Source organism: Citrus clementina, unplaced genomic scaffold (genome assembly GCF_000493195.1).
Source record: "Citrus clementina cultivar Clemenules unplaced genomic scaffold, Citrus_clementina_v1.0 scaffold_4, whole genome shotgun sequence".
Classification (NCBI taxonomy): domain Eukaryota; kingdom Viridiplantae; phylum Streptophyta; class Magnoliopsida; order Sapindales; family Rutaceae; genus Citrus; species Citrus x clementina.
This window is the reverse complement of record NW_006262274.1, coordinates 4,876,373-4,891,861: the sequence shown is the minus strand read 5'-3', so window position 1 is coordinate 4,891,861 and position 15,489 is coordinate 4,876,373. Positions and strand designations below refer to the sequence as shown.

Sequence of the window (15,489 nt, the reverse complement as noted above, 5' to 3'; positions counted from 1 at the left end):
ATTAATTTTATAATAGAAAATAATATTAAAATATAAAAAAAATATGAACTTGCTAAATCAAAATTTTGATACTGAGAGAACTCAAACTAGTTGTGACAGTAAATTGTGGTGGTAATACGATACTAATAGCTTATGTATTACAGTGTATGAAAAAAATAAGAAATAATTATTTTTTTGTTAAATTATTAATATTATAATAGAAACTTTGAGAAATTGTGGTGGCTTATTTTAAGCTACTTATGAAGAGTAAATCTCAACTTGTTTTTAAAAACTGCAGTAAAATAAAAAATTATAAAATAAATAATTTTTATAAAATTTATTAAATATTATTTTTATAAAGAATTATGAAATAAGAAATTTATTAAATTTCTACTTTAATCCCAAATGATACTTAAGTGTCCCACCATATGTCTTGCTGTCTTCGCTTTCATTGACTTTTGTCTTCTCTTTCATTGACTTCGCAACACGTAATTTCTGAGTTGGGTTGACTATTGACAAAAATGTTATAACCGATGGGCCACTGATTTCTTCATCTTGGAAGATAATTTTTGCAGCGAGATCGACAAAAACTAATTCAAGTTAAAAGATCAGAAACGAGTGCCCCTAACAAATACAATTCAAGCCGCGGAATTTTGTTGGACTTATCGGCACCTGTGAATCCTCGAAGCATCAAACGAATAGCAAAAACATTTCAACGTTTGTTGTCACGTGGAGAGGAATCTTTTCTCGCTTTAATTTCTCTCCTCTATTTTCTGATTTTTCTCTTTCACGTGGAGAGAAATTTAGGTTTCATCATAAATACTTAGAAGCACTTGCGAGTGTCACTCCATCATAAATACTTAATTAGTCATTACCCGATTGTCTTCTGTTACATTGGCTTTGCAATTCATGACTTTTGAGTCGAGCTAAGGATCGACAAAAATGTTATAACCCATAAAGCACGCATAAATACTATTCAATGGCCCGCTAATTTATTCTTCTTGAAAGAGAATACGAAAAATATCAGAGAGAGAATGCGACCGTGTAATTAAATTTAAATTCCAAGTGAGCAGTCACACTCTCACCATCGCTATCTCTTATGGGTGTCAAATTTAAATTTGAAAATAGGAAAATCTCAGCACGTCTTTGTGATAACGTTACGGCACTGTTTCATCTAAGTTTTAATTCTCATGACCTCTTTTAATAGATAAGTCTTGGGTGTCAAAATTTTGAAACATTCAACTTTTGTGATTTTTTATCAAGTAAATGCTTGTTTAGTTTTTGTATTTTGATTTAAATACTCATTTAATTCTTATATTTTAAAAAGTACTTCAAAATACTATTAGTATTAAATATATTATATTCTTATCTTTACCTTTATAATGCTACCCTATCAACAATATTCTTAATATTAATTAATTTATCTAAAAAAATTTAATAGCAAGTTAACTAATTATTAATTACCAAATTAATCAATAAATATCATTATGAAAGAAATAGTATTTTTTGTACTTTAACTAGAATCTGACAAACAACTATTTTTAAATAAATTAATATCAACTAACTGAAAGTAATATTTAATATCATTACAATAATCTTACTAATAATTGTATACAAAAATTTAATTTACCAAATTAATCATAAAAGTAAAATAATAACATAAAAATTTCTTTAATTTTTATTTTTTTTAGGCTAATTTGATGAATTAAATTTTTTCATTAATATCTCCAAGATTGTTATTGTAAGGTATTACCATTAAAACGAAAATATTAAAGGCTGGAACCTAATATATTTAATAAGAGAAGTATTTTGAAGTATTTTTCAATATATAAAAATTAAATAAACTCCTAAATTAAAATATAAGAACTAAACCATATAAACAAAGCTCTTGCCATTGAACAACGTTTTTATTAAATCCGATGGCTGAATCCCAAAAGTTGAAAGTTTTGATTGGATCCACATAATAAGAAGAGAGTAAAATATCCAGTGATTCGGAGTGGACCTGAAGGAGTGACTTAATGCAACGCGTTCGCCGAAAATTATATTACACATCTGACAAATTAATCAGTATGTATGAATTAACTATTATGTTTTGAAAATTTTCGCAAATAAAAGTAATATAAACATTATGTTGTGTTTTTTTTTTTTGAAAACGAGTTTTCTTTCTTTTGCTCTTGCATTTGCTCTGTACTTCATCATCGTTCAATCTCAATCTCTTGCAAGTTTATTATTAGTTACGAAATTCTGTAGGATTGCATGCACATGACGCCTTTGTAAACATTTATTTTTTCCGGAGAAAATTTTAAAAATTTAGTTCTGTCATCATCCCTAATAAAAGTGAAATGAAAATAGTACTAATTGTAACCCATAAAGCACACATAATTAACAGGCCACTAACTTCTTCTTCTTAAAAGAGAATTATATATTGCTCAAAGAGAATTTCCATATTAGCCAATCATAGGTGATAAAAATTTCCAATTTCCACATGAGATATTCATAATTTGGAGGAAAAAAAAAACCAATTCAAGTTAAAGATCAGAAATGAGTGTCCCTCACAAATACAATTGAAGCCACATATTTTTCCTTTTTGGTTATATTTTTGGGTCCGGCTACGGTGCAACTATGGTACCGTGCCACAGTTGCATCCAGCCGTTGGATGCACTTGAATAAGTGGGGTCCACTGACATCCAACGGCTGGAAGCAACTGTGGCACGGTACCACAGTTGCACCATAGGTTTTCCCTATATTTTTATTGGCACTTGTAAATCCTTGAATGATCATACCAATAGCAAAAACACTCAAACATCTATTGTCCCATTGAGAACTGTTAAATTCCTTCAATGAATATGAATACTTATATAAAAATAATAATCGGTTTCATTGTCTCTTCTTTCATTGACTTCGGCAATTTGCGTCAACTTATGACATCCTCATTGACCCGTGAAGAACTTTTTTACCCAACGACACCACCGGTTCGTACAATTTTTTTCAGAACTAGTAAATTATCTCAAATTCAGAAAAAGCATATAGAAATATAATTTTTTTTTTCTAGGAGCATTATATGTCTTGTTACTATATATGGAGAATAATTTAATTTTTTTTTAATGAGTAGAACTATTTTGCGATAAGTTAATAGGATGATTATAAAGGAAAACAAAACTTACTGCAATCATCTTGAGTGTGGACCTGAAGGACTGCCTTGACTCAGCGGGTCCACATACAATTTTGCACCTTTCAGCAAGTTATGAGCATAGCCTTTTCACTCCTCTATTTTCTTTCTTGCTGCTTCTTCGAAATTTCGGTTTCATTATATATGCTTGGAAGCAGCTATGAGTGTTCTTGCATTATCAATCCAATTAAGCACACACTTACAATCTAAATATTCTAGTCTCATGGAAAGAATTCCTTCTGCCCGGATGATGCTCAGATTTCTCTTACTCCATTGCTTGATTCTTTCCTTCATGATTGCATCAGCCAACACTACAAGTATTACCATAGACCAACAAGCCCTTCTTGCCCTGAAAGGTCATGTAACTGATGATCCAACCAATTTTTTGGCTAGAAATTGGAACACAAGTAGCTCTGTCTGTAGTTGGACGGGCCTCACTTGTGATGTCCGTACTCATAGAGTCACAGCCTTGAATATATCTGGGTTAAATCTCACGGGCACTATCCCTTCTGAACTCGGGAATCTTTCGTCTCTTCAATCACTTGATCTCAGTTTTAATTGGTTTTCTGGTTCCATTCCGGCCTCTATCTTCAACATGTCTTCTTTACTTTCTATTGATTTTAGAAACAATACACTATTTGGCGAACTCCCACCAAAATTTTGCGATCACCTTTCCAATTTGGAATCCCTATTTCTTAAAAGTAACATGTTTCATGGCAAGATACCATCCACTTTATCAAGCTGCAAACGGCTGCGAAAGATATCTTTATCGCTCAATGATTTTTCGGGGACCATACCAAAAGAAGTTGGCAACGTGACAACGCTTATCGGGTTATATCTTGGAGGGAACAAACTCCAAGGTATGATCAATGAGTTTAATTAATTGATGAAAATTAATAATGTCTCACATTTATTAATCCTGTCAGCCTATAATTATTTAATTCTATTGAGTAATTTTTTTTTTATCTCTCTTCAGGCAAAAGCTTTTTTTATTTCATTTTTTTCTTCTTGAGTGTCGGTTAATAATCAGTTAAAATAGTTAACGCATATGTTACCCATGGATTTTAGGAGAAATTCCAGAAGAGCTCGGGAATCTTGCAGAATTAGAGGAGTTATGGCTACAAAATAATTTCTTAACTGGAACCATTCCTTCATCAATCTTCAATCTTTCTTCTCTATCGAATTTGGATTTGTCAGTTAATAACTTGACAGGTAGTTTTGGCTAATAATATGCATTTGTGACATCAACATAAAATATTTGACATGAAATCACTGTTTATCTTTATATAATTGGTGATGCCATCGCTAACAAATGATTTCTTAACAGGCATCGTTCCTTCTCAACTTGGGAATCCATCTTCACTTCAAAAACTTTATCTTAGCTATAACCAGCTCTCTGGTCCAATCCCTTCCTTTATGTTATTTAAGTCTTCTTTACTAGAAAATATTCACTTTGAATATAAAGATATTATTTGGTGAACTCCCAGGTGAACTCCTTGCAAATATTTGCAGCAACCTTCCTCTTTTGCAAATCCTGTTTCTAGACGAAAACAACTTTGACGGCAAAATCCCATCGACTTTACCAAGGTGCAAACATCTACAAACATTATCTTTGTCGATCAATGACTTCTCGGGAGACGTACCAAAAGAAATCGGCAATTTGACCAAGCTTAAGTATTTATATCTTGACCAAAACAAACTCCAAGGTATGTATGATTTCTATTTATCTCATTTTTTTAGTTATCACTCCGAGTATTTTACCTGGACCACTGTGCGCTCGTTCCTAGAATAACAGGTGTTTATTTGCTTGAAAATCAATTTTGTTTAAGCATTTTAATTGGAACCCTTATAATAAATGTTGACGGTAACTTTGAATCAGCAGAGAATTATAATAGATAAGGGGATTTGGATCCTCTCATATTCTAATCTTTCTTAAATTTTGTATAAGATCATGACACGTGTTGTTTATGCCTTTCTTAGTCTATGATTTAAATTATTTTACGCTTTCCTTATTCAAATTAAAACACATCGTTTCATTGCCTAATTAAAATTCTAAGACTAACGGCTCTAAGATTAACAAACGTCTAACAAGCATAAACCTTCTATTTCTTTCACTTTGTTAGTTTTTCTCTTTCTCTTTTCTATTGCATTTTCTTCTATTTTGTGATCACTCAACAAATTTTGATAATCTATCAAGCAGATTAGATGTTTTTCTTTACTTTCTTTTTTTTGTTTTTAATAAGTTAAAATAGTTAAAGCATATGTTACTGATGGATTTTAGGAGAAATTCCAGAGGAGCTCGGGAATCTTGCTGAATTAGAGATGTTATGGCTACAAAATAATTTCTTAACTGGAGCGGTTCCTTCATCAATCTTCAATCTTTCTTCTCTATCGAGTTTGAAGTTGTCAGTTAATAACTTGACAGGTAGTATTTGCTAATAATATGCATTTGTGACATCAACATAAAATATTTGACATGAAATCACTGCTTATCTTTATATAATTGGAGATGTCATCGCTAACAAATGATTTCTTAGCATGCATCATTCCTTCTCAAGTTGGGAATCCATCTTCACTTCAAAAACTTTATCTTAGCTATAACCAGCTCTCTGGTCCAATCCCTTCCTTTATGTTATTTAAGTCTTCTTTACTAGAAAATATTCATTTTGAATATAAAGATATTATTTGGTGAACTCCCAGGTGAACTCCTTGCAAATATTTGCAGCAACCTTCCTCTTTTGCAAATCCTGTTTCTAGACGAAAACAACTTTGACGGCAAAATCCCATCGACTTTACCAAGGTGCAAACATCTACAAACATTATCTTTGTCGATCAATGACTTCTCGGGAGGCGTACCAAAAGAAATCGGCAATTTGACCAAGCTTAAGTATTTATATCTTGACCAAAACAAACTCCAAGGTATGTATGATTTCTATTTATCTCATTTTTTTAGTTATCACTCCGAGTATTTTACCTGGACCACTGTGCGCTCGTTCCTAGAATAACAGGTGTTTATTTGCTTGAAAATCAATTTTGTTTAAGCATTTTAATTGGAACCCTTATAATAAATGTTGACGGTAACTTTGAATCAGCAGAGAATTATAATAGATAAGGGGATTTGGATCCTCTCATATTCTAATCTTTCTTAAATTTTGTATAAGATCATGACACATGTTGTTTATGCCTTTCTTAGTCTATGATTTAAATTATTTTACGCTTTCCTTATTCAAATTAAAACACATCGTTTCATTGCCTAATTAAAATTCTAAGACTAACGGCTCTAAGATTAACAAACGTCTAACAAGCATAAACCTTCTATTTCTTTCACTTTGTTAGTTTTTCTCTTTCTCTTTTCTATTGCATTTTCTTCTATTTTGTGATCACTCAACAAATTTTGATAATCTATCAAGCAGATTAGATGTTTTTCTTTACTTTTTTTTTGTTTTTGTTTTTAATAAGTTAAAATAGTTAAAGCATATGTTACTGATGGATTTTAGGAGAAATTCCAGAAGAGCTCGGGAATCTTGCAGAATTAGAGGAGTTATGGCTACAAAATAATTTCTTAACTGGAACCATTCCTTCATCAATCTTCAATCTTTCTTCTCTATCGAATTTGGATTTGTCAGTTAATAACTTGACAGGTAGTTTTGGCTAATAATATGCATTTGTGACATCAACATAAAATATTTGACATGAAATCACTGTTTATCTTTATATAATTGGTGATGCCATCGCTAACAAATGATTTCTTAACAGGCATCGTTCCTTCTCAACTTGGGAATCCATCTTCACTTCAAAAACTTTATCTTAGCTATAACCAGCTCTCTGGTCCAATCCCTTCCTTTATGTTATTTAAGTCTTCTTTACTAGAAAATATTCATTTTGAATATAAAGATATTATTTGGTGAACTCCCAGGTGAACTCCCGGCAAATATTTGCAACAACCTTCCTTTTCTGGAAATCCTCTTTCTAAGCGTAAACAGCTTTGACGGCAAAATCCCATCGACTTTATCAAGGTGCAAACTTCTACAAACATTATATTTGTCGGTCAATGGCTTGTCGGGAGACATACCAAAAGAAATCGGCAATTTGACCAAGCTTAAGTATTTATCTCTTTACCAAAACAGACTCCAAGGTACGTGTGATTTATATTTATGTCATGTTTTTAGTTATCACTTCGAGTATTTTACCTGGACCACTGTGCGCTTGTTCCTAGAATAGCAGGTGTTTATTTGCTCGAAAATCAATTTTGTTTAAGCATTTTAGTGAGTCTATGATTTAAATTATTTTAGACTTTCCTTATTAAAATTAAAATACATCGTTTCATTGCCTAATTAAAAATCTAAGACTTAATGGCTCTAAGATTAACGAATGTCTAACAAGCATAAACCTTCTATTTCTTTCACTGTGTTAGTTTTTCTCTTTCTCTTTTCTATTGCATTTTCTTTTATTTTGTGATCACTCGACAAATTTTGATAATCTATCAAGCAGATTATATGTTTTTCTTTACTTTCTTTTTTTGTTCATTTTTTTAATTGTCTTTCTAGGGTCCAAAATCAAATGGAGAATTAGAAAGATTGAACAATATCTATAAGTGTGAAAAGTTAAATTAATTTTAGAGATTGCAAATAGAAATGGTGTTCAATTGATGTTGTCTACTTCATCTGTCAGTTGCTATTGCAGAATACCATGACAGTAGCGCATCCAATTTTAATCTAATTCCATGACGTAAGTTTGTAAAAGAATTAAGAATTAATTGGCAATGTTTCTTCTTTGCTTATGTTTATACCAAAAGTTCAAAAGTTAGTGATACAATAAGTAGTAGGGAAGAAGAAGTAAAAAACAAGCAACAGTTTCTGATAATGGCGGTTAAGTTCAGACGTTTATTTAGGCATAAAAAAAAGTGTTTTTATTTTGTAAAGGAAAGTCTAAAATAGATTAATTGTTTTTTAAAACATGAAATCAATATTCTTCCACCATGATATCAATTCATATATTCACTGTAGTAGGACCTAGAAAAATAATGTAAAAGTTTAGTTTTGAAAAAAATTCTTATGTTCATACAAATATTATATTACTAATTCAAATTAATATTAAAATGAGTGGTTTCTTTATTTTTTTAATTTAATAATGACATGAATACTGGAATTATTAATATTTATATTTAATTAAAAAGAATAAAAATTTAAAATTTTATTAACATTTTATCTATGTATAATAATTCATCTTAAACTCATATTTAATAATTTTAATTACGAATACTCATTTCATGATTTAAAAGTGTGTAATTTATTATTAAAAATAAATTTGAATTATTTTTTGTTTCAAAATACAGGTGAGATACCACATGAAATCGGTAATCTCCATAATCTAGAATGGATGGCGTTTAGTTTTAACAAATTAGTTGGTGTTGTCCCAACTACAATCTTCAATGTGTCAACACTCAAATCACTTCATCTTCAGAGTAACTCACTCTCGGGAAGACTTGCATCAAGCGGAGACGTCCGACTTCCAAATCTTGAAGAACTTCACTTGTGGGGTAATAATTTTAGTGGCACAATTCCTAGTTTCATCTTCAATGCTTCTAAGCTCTCCAAACTAGCATTGGAAGAGAACTCATTCTCCGGTTTTATTCCAAACACATTTGGCAATTTAAGAAACCTTAAGTGGCTTGGTTTAAATGACAATTATTTGACATCTTCAACTCCAAAATTGAGGTTTCTATCCTCGTTGTCAAATTGCAAGTATTTGGAGTATTTTGGCTTCTATAATAATCCACTAGGTGGCATTCTTCCAAGGGCTATAGGCAATCTTTCTCAATCTATGGAAGACTTTCGGATGCACAATTGCAACATTAGTGGCGGCATCCCTGAAGAGATCGGCAACTTGACCAACTTGATAGCAATTTATTTAGGAGGAAACAACTTGAATGGATCAATTCCGATTGCTGTTGGCAAATTACAAAAGCTTCAATTATTGAGTTTGGAAGATAATCAATTGGAAGGATCAATCCCAGATGATCTTTGTCGTTTAGCTGCACTGTTTGAGTTGGACTCTGGGGGCAATAAGCTTGATGGATTCGTACCAGCATGCTTTGGCAATCTCACTAATCTAAGGAATCTCTATTTGGGCTCCAATAAGCTAACTTCTATTCCTTCAACTTTATGGAACCTTAAGGACATTTTGTACCTTGACTTGTCTTCAAATTTTTTTACTGGTCCACTCCCATCAGAGATTGGAAATTTGAAGGTTTTGGTACAAGTAGATTTGTCGATGAATAATTTTTCAGATGTTATCCCAACAACAATTGGAGGCCTAAAAGATCTACAATATCTCTTTTTAGAATATAATAGATTACAAGGCTCAATTCCCGATTCAATTGGTGATTTGATAAACTTGAAATCCTTAAATTTATCCAATAATAATCTCTCTGGAACTATTCCTATATCTTTAGAGAAATTGTTAGATCTCAAAGATATAAATGTTTCTTTCAATAAGTTGGAAGGGGAGATTCCTAATAAGGGACCTTTTAGAAATTTCTCAACTGAATCATTCGAGGGAAATGAATTATTGTGTGGTATGCCCAATCTACAAGTCCCACCGTGCAGAACTAGAATCCATCACACATCAAGGAAAAATGATCTTCTCATAGGGATTGTCTTGCCATTGAGTACTATATTTATGATGGCAGTGATTTTGTTTATATTAAGATATCGAAAGAGAGGGAAACCACTGCCAAATGATGCTAATATGCCACGAATATCAAATCAGAGAAGGTTTACATACCTAGAAATTTTTCAAGCTACAAACGGATTTAGTGAAAACAATCTAATCGGCAGAGGAGGTTTTGGCTCTGTTTACAAGGCAAGAATTCAGGATGGGATGGAGGTTGCAGTAAAGGTTTTTGACCTACAATATGGAAGAGCATTTAAGAGTTTTGATATTGAATGTGACATGATAAAACGTATTCGCCATCGAAACATTATAAAAATCATTAGCAGTTGTTCAAGTGATGATTTTAAAGCATTGGTATTAGAATACATGCCTCATGGAAGTCTGGAGAAGTGTTTGTATTCGAGCAACTACATTTTGGATATTTTTCAAAGATTGAACATAATGATAGATGTTGCATCAGCTTTGGAATATCTGCACTTTGGTTATTCAGTGCCAATAATTCACTGTGACTTAAAGCCCAGCAATGTATTGTTAGATGATAATATGGTTGCTCATTTGAGTGATTTTGGCATGGCAAAGCCCTTACTCAAAGAAGATCAATCTTTGACTCAAACACAAACACTTGCCACCATAGGCTATATGGCACCAGGTTTGTTACATAATAAATATTTTTTTATTTCTTTAATAATTTCTGATATGTTATTTATTTGTTTTGATCTTCATTTACGCATAATATTATAAATTATATTATCTTACTGTGTAATTGTTGCAATCCATAGAGTATGGAAGAGAAGGACAAGTATCCACAAATGGGGATGTTTATAGTTTTGGGATTATGTTAATGGAAACATTTACCCGAAAGAAACCCACAGATGAAATCTTTTTTGGAGATATGACATTAAAGCATTGGGTTAATGACTTACTACCCATTTCAGTTATGGAAATTGTTGATGCAAATCTGTTAAGTCAGAAGGACGAACATTTTACGACCAAAGGGCAATGCGTGTCATTTATCTTCAATTTGGCTATGAAGTGTACTGTAGAATCACCAGAGCAGAGAATCAATGCAAAAGAAATTGTAACAAGACTCTTAAAAATTAGAGACTCATTGCTTAAAAATGTTAAGCGGTAGACGCATGTGACACTCAAATTGATTTTCTTTTCTTTCACCGGTAATGATTTGTAATCTTTGCAATGAATACCTCCAATAATTGTGTATGGGTATTGTCTAACTTTTAATTCGTGCCAATGCTAGGTCTGCTTTCCTTGGTTGCTGTGCCCGCATGTGATCCTGCCTTCTCTCACTTTCAAATATTCATTCTCAATTAGCTATGATTCGGAAGGGAGCGGATTTGACACTTGGTTAGTTTGCTGCATTTTATTCAATTTCTAAGGTGATTTGTTATTGTGCAATTTGAGTCCCTTCAAGTTTCCATGGAGATTTTTGCCATTTGTTTAGGTTTAATTATATTTATATTTTTTCTATAGGGAAAATTTGGACTTTCATTTGGTATAATCAGGTCAGTGTGATTTAATTATTGTTCTTTTGCTTCATGTGTGGAAAATTATGAATATTTTGTAGGATTTAGAAGGATTGAAAATTTCAGTGCATTTAGTTTTATACCCATTACTTTATGTGTATATCGCATTTTATGAAAACCAAAGCTGGCAGGTTGAGAAATGGACCTTATTATATGTCAGATGACCTAAATACTTTGCTCAAACTAGGGAAGCTATTTACAATTCCTTTTAAAATGATATTCTTAAAATTAGAAAAGAACATATATTACACTAAAGTCACAGATGAAATTTTTTCAGAAGAAAATGAGATTAAAGTATTGGGTTAATGATTCGCTACTCATTTCAGTTACGACAATTGTTGATGCAAATCTACTAGCTTGGGAAGACAAACATTTTATGACCAAAGAGTAACGTGTGTCATTTGTCTTCAATTTAGCTATAGAGTGTATTGTAGACTCACCAAAGCAGAGAATCAATGCAAAGGAAATTGTAATGGGTTTCTTAAAATTTAGATGCTCGTTGCTTTAAAATGTTGAAGAGCTAGACGTATGAGACAATCAAATTGATTTTCTTTTCTTTCACTGGTAGTGAATTATAATCTTTGCCATGAATGCCTTCAAAAATAGTGTGTAAGAGTATTATCTAACTTTTAATTCATGCCAACGCTAGGTCTGCTTTCCTCGGTTGCTGTGCCCACATGTGTCTTGCCTTCTCTTATTTTCAAATATTCATTCTAAATTAGCTATGGTTCGGATGGGAACGGATTTGTCACTTGGTCAATTTGCAGCATCTTATTCAATTTCTAAGGTCATTTGTCCCCATTAATTTTCTATAGAGAACTCTTGCCAAATTGTTTACTATAATCAGCTTATGCGTGTACTGCATTTTGTCAATATCAAAGCTGGTAGATTGAGAAATGGCACCTATTACATATCAAATGATCTAAATACTTTGCTCAAAGCTAGGCAAGCCATTTACTATTCTTTTTTAATGAAGCAAAATATAACGAGTTTTACTTGCTCATAAAATTAGAAAAGAAAACTAGGATTATTGCTCCATAAAGTTGTCGTTTACGATAAGTACATTATAGATTTTACACCTAATTTATTATGTCTGTAAATTCACCAATACAAGTTCTTATATATTAACAGTTGTATAAGGGTTAAAGCTACAATGCCCGGCACTAAGCCCGGACACCATATTGAAAATTGAAATCAAACCGTTCGATTGAACTTGAGATGTTGGTTCTCAAGTATATATTAATAAACATTTTATACCATCAGATTTCTCATTCATTTGAAATCCATAATTTTTCTCATCCATTTAACCCCCCCGGCCCCACTCTCGCCGATCTGATTTCTTCGCTTTCTTAAAAGGGAAATCCCTAAATTTCTTCCCTCTTTGAAATCCATAATTTCTATCATCTGATTTCTTTGCTCATTACCTAAAATCAAATCCATTGTCTCTCTCACACTAATCAACCAATTGGAGTCATCTACCCTAGTATTTGGTTTGTATACGAGAGCTAGGGAGAGGCAAAGTTGGTATCACGTCTGTTGCTGCGTTTCCAACCGCCCACCATTATTTCTGTCCCACCATTGACTATACCATCAGTTCTTCAACCTTCACTGCCGTCATCCTAGCTTTGGCCAAAATCGTGGCCGCGTGGGCTTCCTGAAGCCACCAGCGAAAACCCTCAAAACAAGTTAATTTTTTTCTCTTGATATACTAATTTTTTCTTGTTTGGTTTTCGGTGTTGTTTGCTCGTTTTGAGCTCCACACTCATTGTTCGGAATACTAAAAATGGGTACCCACAAATTTTGTAAAGATTTATCCATTCAGCTTCTTTTTCTTTTATTTTTAATTTTTTGACCAATCTTATTTTATATGTGTTGATATTCATTATATTACTTTTAAGTTGTTTTTTTGCTGTTTTTCAGAAACTTTTATTGATGTTTCTAGAGACTCACCATCGTATACTGTTCCTTGATGATTTAATGCTATATACTGATGCTATATAATCACCAGCTTTTATTTTTAATTGAAACTGTTAGCAATTTTTTGGGTTATTTGTTGATCGGTGGTTGTATGTTTCAATTATGTAGTGCTATAGATTGGAAGTTTGGACTTGAGCTATTCGTCAAGAGGTAAAAGACACCTCAATTTTTAAATAAGCTCTTATGACTTTGTTTAATGGAAGTGTGATTGATAATCTTTTTTTTTTTTTAATTTTATTTTGGGTAGGCTTTTTGGTAATGTCAAGGCCGAGGTTAATACTTGCAAAGGTGACAGAAAGCTTTATTAAGAGGCTAGGAAGTTAAAGCTTGTGATTTAGGTAGGTAACTTTGTGCAATTGATGTTTTGTTATCTCAAAACTGAAAAGTAAGGTTGTTGTTGGTTTTGCATGTCTAATTTTGCCAGAAAATTGATTATTGAACTGAAAAGATTATAAATAGTTTATTGATTCTGCAGAAAATTTAAAGATTGTTGAACTATTATCATAACTTTGATTGTTTGAAAATATGACTAAATGATGCTTGATTAGCTTCAAATTTTGAGTAATACAAGCTAAATTGTATATTTCGATTCTGGACATTTTGTAATGAATTGAACTAATGGTTGATTTTTAATGGATTCGTCAAATTGGTCAGTTGCTGTTGGAATTTTTCAAAAACTGTGTATGTACCATGTTTGGTGTTATAAACGAATAATCTATTGGTGTCAACATGAGCTAAAATTTTGAGATATTAAACTTCAATAAGTCTATTTTAAATGTATTTTAAATGTTAAAAGTTCCTTGGTAATTGAACAACTGGTTCTCTTTTGTTTTTTATGATTTTTCAAACTCCACTACTTTAGCCCTAAACCCCTTGACAGAACTATTCACTTGTGTTTGATCTTATGAAACATTAGCTTAATGATATCAGAATGTCTTGAACTTTTAATACGTTATCAAGTTATATGTGTAATTATGTTCTGGGAATTTTCATCCCAACATATTGAGTATTTTAATTTTAATAAATCACCAAAGCTCAGCTGTTTTTGTGTGAATTAAAAAGACAGTTTTGATTTGTTTAGTTCAATCCTGTGAGAACCAATTATGGAGTTGTCCAAATGGCTTGAAAATTTTATATGTTGTGTCTAATAATATTTTGGAAGTTTTCACAATATTCTGAATAGTATTGAATTTTTAAAGAAAATCAGAAGCTTAGGTTATTGGCGTTTCCTGTCAATAAACCAGTTTTCTGTAACTCTGTATTGGGTCATAGAAATAGTAATAACTGTAACTAAATTTGAGCTAAGATGTTATATTCTAGGTGCTTTACATGTCTAGATTATATCTGCAAATTTGTATAGTAATTGAACCAACCCAATAATTTAAAGGGACTATTGAACAAGGCCTGTGCTTTTTACATGGTCTAAAATAATGCCAAAGGTTTCTATAGATTTCCATGAATTTTATTTGTACATCATTTGTTATTTGATCATTGAAATTATAGACTTTGAATTTTGGTCTTATAGATCAGAGATTGACTTTTTTTCGCTTGATTGCAAAATTGATGGATTCTTAAGATTGATTCTTATGTGTTTAAATGTCAATTTTCTTTTGGAATCTTTGAGCATGTTTTCATAGAATGCCTTGCTTTTTTCAAGTATTTTGTTAATGGAGATGCTGGAAGTAGCCTGTGTGCTATGCTTAGACAGTGCTTTGGAGTTTCATAATTTTTAGCTCACTTCTTGGATGGGGGTGTGACACAGGTCGACACCTTTTTCGACACCTTTTTTGTAATGGTAGTGGGGAGGGAAAGCCTCCATTGCTCACGACATATGGTGGAAGATGATGGTGAAAATTAATTCGCGTATGGCGTGCACCCGCCAACTCTCTTCTTTACGTTTTTTTTTTTTTTTTTTGTAATTACAAAATTTGGGATGCCTTTGTTTATGGGTTTCATTTTACAAGCTCTGATGAAATATCAAAATAATAATGTGTGTATGTATTATTTGATTTTTAAAATAAAAAATTTACAAATTACCAATTGCACTAAAAAAAAGAAGAAGGTTTAATTGGTAATTTAAAATTGTCACCATAGTTATTTTCGTGTGAAAAATTAAACAAATTACAAAATAATGAAACAAATAATAAC

At 31.7% G+C, this 15,489-nt stretch overlaps 1 protein-coding gene and 1 long non-coding RNA gene across 2 annotated transcripts; both read left to right on the top strand.

Moving 5' to 3' along the window:
* Positions 1-3,371: 3,371 nt before the first annotated feature.
* Positions 3,372-10,955, top strand: LOC18045131 (LRR receptor-like serine/threonine-protein kinase FLS2). The gene is made up of 9 exons (XM_024186089.1): positions 3,372-4,008; positions 4,217-4,360; positions 4,636-4,854; positions 5,430-5,573; positions 5,849-6,067; positions 6,646-6,789; positions 7,065-7,283; positions 8,484-10,472; positions 10,603-10,955. The coding sequence occupies exons 1-9, from the start codon at positions 3,372-3,374 to the stop codon at positions 10,953-10,955; spliced, it is 4,068 nt and encodes a 1,355-aa protein (XP_024041857.1).
* A 1,566-nt stretch (positions 10,956-12,521) lies between these two features.
* LOC112098954 lies at positions 12,522-15,282 on the top strand. The gene is made up of 4 exons (XR_002905993.1): positions 12,522-13,049; positions 13,450-13,491; positions 13,589-13,679; positions 15,104-15,282. It is a non-coding gene; the product is annotated as an uncharacterized LOC112098954 (long non-coding RNA).
* Positions 15,283-15,489: the final 207 nt, after the last annotated feature.